The sequence below is a fragment of the Merops nubicus genome, unplaced genomic scaffold (genome assembly GCF_000691845.1).
Source record: "Merops nubicus isolate BGI_N331 unplaced genomic scaffold, ASM69184v1 scaffold22375, whole genome shotgun sequence".
Classification (NCBI taxonomy): Eukaryota; Metazoa; Chordata; class Aves; order Coraciiformes; family Meropidae; genus Merops; species Merops nubicus.
Window position 1 is genome coordinate 63,632 of NW_008610598.1, and position 3,949 is coordinate 67,580.

Here is a 3,949-nt window from a genome sequence, read left to right on the forward strand (position 1 = left end):
TAATGGGCACTAGAGTATGCTATGTATTAAACGCTCCCGCTCTCATTTATTGCAAGACACCTCCAAAAAATGAAACCTAAGTTATTGCTGTCAGAAAGCCACCAAGTACATAAAGGGGTAGGGAGCTGTCTTCTTGCTAAGCACAAACCAGACTTTCAGACACATTTGGTGGGCCTCACGTTAACATACAGCTGAGTGCTGCTCAATAGCAACATGAAAAACAGCAGGCTGTCGTGGTTTGCCAAAATGTGGTCTGATATTGTGCATTCAGCCCTGAGGCTGTAGATTCACTTCCTTAACTAAATAAAACTGGGGACATCTGTTTCTGGCAACAGCAGTAAAAAAAGTCATCCCATTGATCTTTGCATTTGAGAGGAAAACAACATCTAGAAGGCTAAATGTAATGTCAATGTCACTACCTTACGAAGTTCTTAATATGAGAAATGGACACATCCTATTTCTGGTGGTAATGAATCAAGTTAAGTGTTAATTTTGATCACAGCTCTTCCAGAGAAAGTCCAGCTTGTTGGACCAACTTCAAGAAAGCAACAATTTAGACAAGACACATTCCAGTTTATCCTGTCACAGAATTCCAGAATGCTTGTGGTTGGAAGGGACTGCTGAAGCTCATCTTGCCCAAACCACCTCAAGCAGGGCCACCTAGAGAAGGATGCCCAGGGCTGTGTCCAAGCAGCTTCTGAATATCTCCAAGGATGGAGTCTCCATAACCTCCTTGGGTAACCTGTGCCACTGCTCAGTCACCCTCACAGTTAAAAGGTGTTTCTTGATGTTCAGACAGAGCCTCCTAAATTTCTGTTTGCATCCACTGCCTCTGGTTCTATCACTGGGCATCACTGAAAAAACCCTGGCTCCATCCTCTCTGCACCCTCTCTTGACATGTTTATACACATTGATGAGATCCCCCTGACACTTCTCTAGGCTGAACAGGCCCAGATCTCTCAGTCTTTCCTCATGGGAGAGATGCCACAGTCCCTTCACGACCTTTGTGGCCCTTTGTTGAACTCTCTCCAGTATGTCCATATCTCTCTTGTACTGGGGAGCCCAGTACTCCAAGTGTGACCTGCAATGATGACAGTCCTGTTCATCTCATGGCAATGTTACAGTAATGTCCTCTGGTCTGTGAAAATCACTTTTTTAAACTTCATGTTGAAGGATGTATTTTTCTGTATGTATTCCATTTCTGCTTTGCTTGGGAAGGGCATTAATTAGAATTACAAAGATGAAAGGGAAATGGATTCGCTTTCATTCACTGCACCAAGAATAACTGATTTAAAATCCATCTTTTTATAGTGACTGATGTGTGGTTGTGTTCCAACACAGGTAATTTCCCCAGTACTTAAGAAGATAATCTGTATAATTATTAGAGTAAAAAAGAAAACCAGTTCAGTACTAAAAATAAAACAAAGATGTGAATCTATCATATTTTCAAGCCTTCTTTTGCCTGTAGAAAACAGCTGTAAATGAAGCAATGGCAAGTTGGGAGAATTCTGATGCAACTATTTTGGGACCTCTGGATGAACTCTTTGGGGTTTTCTTCTCAACATGGAAAACAAGGTACCATGAAATATACAGGAAAACAAAACCCAAACATTATCTTGAGCATTAGAGAACAGATTTAAACAAACCTGTTCCTCTTGGAGCTGCTACAAACTCCTTTTTCCTAAAGTCAAAAACTGAACATAAGGATACAGAGTTTGGAAGCCTTAAACCTTTTCTAGCTGTTTAATCATAAAATGTTACAATATACATTGTATATCACAGTTCAGAGAATCCTTTTGAAAATTTACACTCTGCTTGGTTTATTACAATTAACAATCTAACAAAAACTACCATAAAGGCTACAAATCTGTTTCAATGAATACTTCTTTGTCCAAAATCTTTGAAAAAAAATTAACAAAATACCACAAATTTAGGAAATTATTTACCTAAAAAACATGTTAATCATCAATGGATTCTAACTGAGTGTGAATATTATAATGGCAAATTCTGCTATGTCTCCTATTAGAGAGCGAAGGAAGAATTATTCTTACGCTCTACTCATTCAAAACCCCCAAGTTCTGGCCTGGACAAAAGTTGCAAATGAAAGCTGGATTTAGATCTTGTTAAACCACATAAAAAGAAAACTTCAATATTGGTGTACTTATTTTGTTTCAGCTCATGAGGACAAGCAGAGAGATATTAAGTTGTTTTAGCTTTAAATTCAACTTGATATGTCTTAAATGGACACAAACCAAAATTACAGCTTCTTGTTGACTAACCACAAAAATACAGCTTTTCTTCAGACAACATTAAGGCATGTGGAACAAGAATTAAAGCTTCTCTTCCAGTGAACAAAAACGGAACAAAGTTGTGCAACATTATGCATTTCATTCAAACATTTTAAATATCAAACTGAAAATATGACTATTAATAAAGATTTTGCTGTTTAAAAACAAAAATGGTGAGATGTTCAGATCAAATTTCAGCACAGTATTTAGCTCTGAACACATGAAGGATGTTGTAATATAGAAATATTGGTATTACAATTTCTATTTACTGAAATCAATAGGAAGTTATCTGAGCATACATTTGTGAAAGTGGATTAGAGAAAATAACTATGCCTTCACCTTACAAAAGAGACAATTTTTTCAGTCTACTATGTAACTGGTTTTGAATCAGCAGAAAGACAATCGGAAACGTAAAATAAACAAGAATGCTCCTACTTCACAGTATATGAGAGTTATCAAAGTAGTGCTCCTAAAATATCTCTGTTGGGATGAGAATTTCTTTGAACACACACACACACACACCCCCATGGTACGAGCCAATTTTCTTGGATGAGAACAATCTGTTAAATAATAGCTTCTTGTGGCCAAATGGAAGGTCAGAGCTGTGCAAGAAATAGAACTGTGACTGCAGACTACAGATGCTACAGACACTGGGAAACCTCTGATGTATTAAGGAATTTCAGGGGTAACAGATGGACGTGCCTGGATCTGCTGAGCATTCACGCTTCCTACTGAACTGTTTATTAATTTCAGGGCTACACCAAGTCTAACAAAGCAAACAAACTTACAGGACTTCTTTTTCTCAGAGGCAACAGGCACTTTCACAGTTTCATTTTAGGTAGGATTGTGGGATGGAAGCAATAATGAAGGCGTTACTCAACAGAAACAGTTGAAATACCTTATTTCTGCATTTGCCATTAATGTGTGCTTAGGGAAACATTTCTGAGTGCAAGTGCTTAATGAATGGATGAAATGATTGCCTCTAACAAGTAATGCAGTGTGACATTAGAATAACTTAAAATGTTAAAGAACCTACCGATTCTTTTCTGCTCATGGTTTTGCTTTGCGAACGGGAGCGGGAGATCGAGCTGAAAAAGGAATCCTTTTTGGATGCAGACAAAGGTGGAGATCCTGTAAATTCACGTCCTCCAGACAAGCTCTCTATGCTTGGAGATGAACTGATGTTTTTTGAACTTTGGCCTGTAAAGTAAGAGTAAAGTAACAAAAGAATTAATCAACGAGTAGTTGCTTTCCCCTGTAAATACTTGTCTTAATTGACATTGACTGAGATTCACAGATATCTTAACACAGAATGAAATGTTGAAGTGTGTCAGCATGCACTGTGAGATTGAAGGACTATTCTGACATGCATGAGATTGTGTGTATATATTTATGTTTATACATACACAAATACACACTATCTAGTGTGTATATATACATATATGCTAAACTATACATAAATACACATATAAATACAACCTCAATATATAGCCTGTTATGTCCACAGACTGAGAACCTTCTCTTCCCTGTGCAGCACAATGAGCACAAGTACCATTTCATAATATTAAAAAAAAAAAAAATAAAATTTGATGTTATCAACACTGCAAAAAAAATGCTTTTTCTCGAATGTCAGATTACAAGAATGGGTTGGACACTGAACA

The 3,949-nt window shown here is 37.3% G+C and overlaps 1 protein-coding gene across 1 annotated transcript in view; it reads right to left on the reverse strand.

The window, feature by feature from the left end:
• Nucleotides 1-3,488, reverse strand: part of LOC103773591 (TBC1 domain family member 5-like) — a gene marked incomplete at its 5' end in the record, with an annotated part of 43,019 nt that extends 39,531 nt beyond the window's left edge. Inside the window, one exon of the mRNA XM_008940969.1 lies at nt 3,325-3,488. Within this exon, the coding sequence (XP_008939217.1) occupies nt 3,325-3,488 (164 nt within the window). The remainder of the gene's footprint in view (nt 1-3,324) is intronic.
• Between the last annotated feature and the right edge of the window lie 461 nt (nt 3,489-3,949).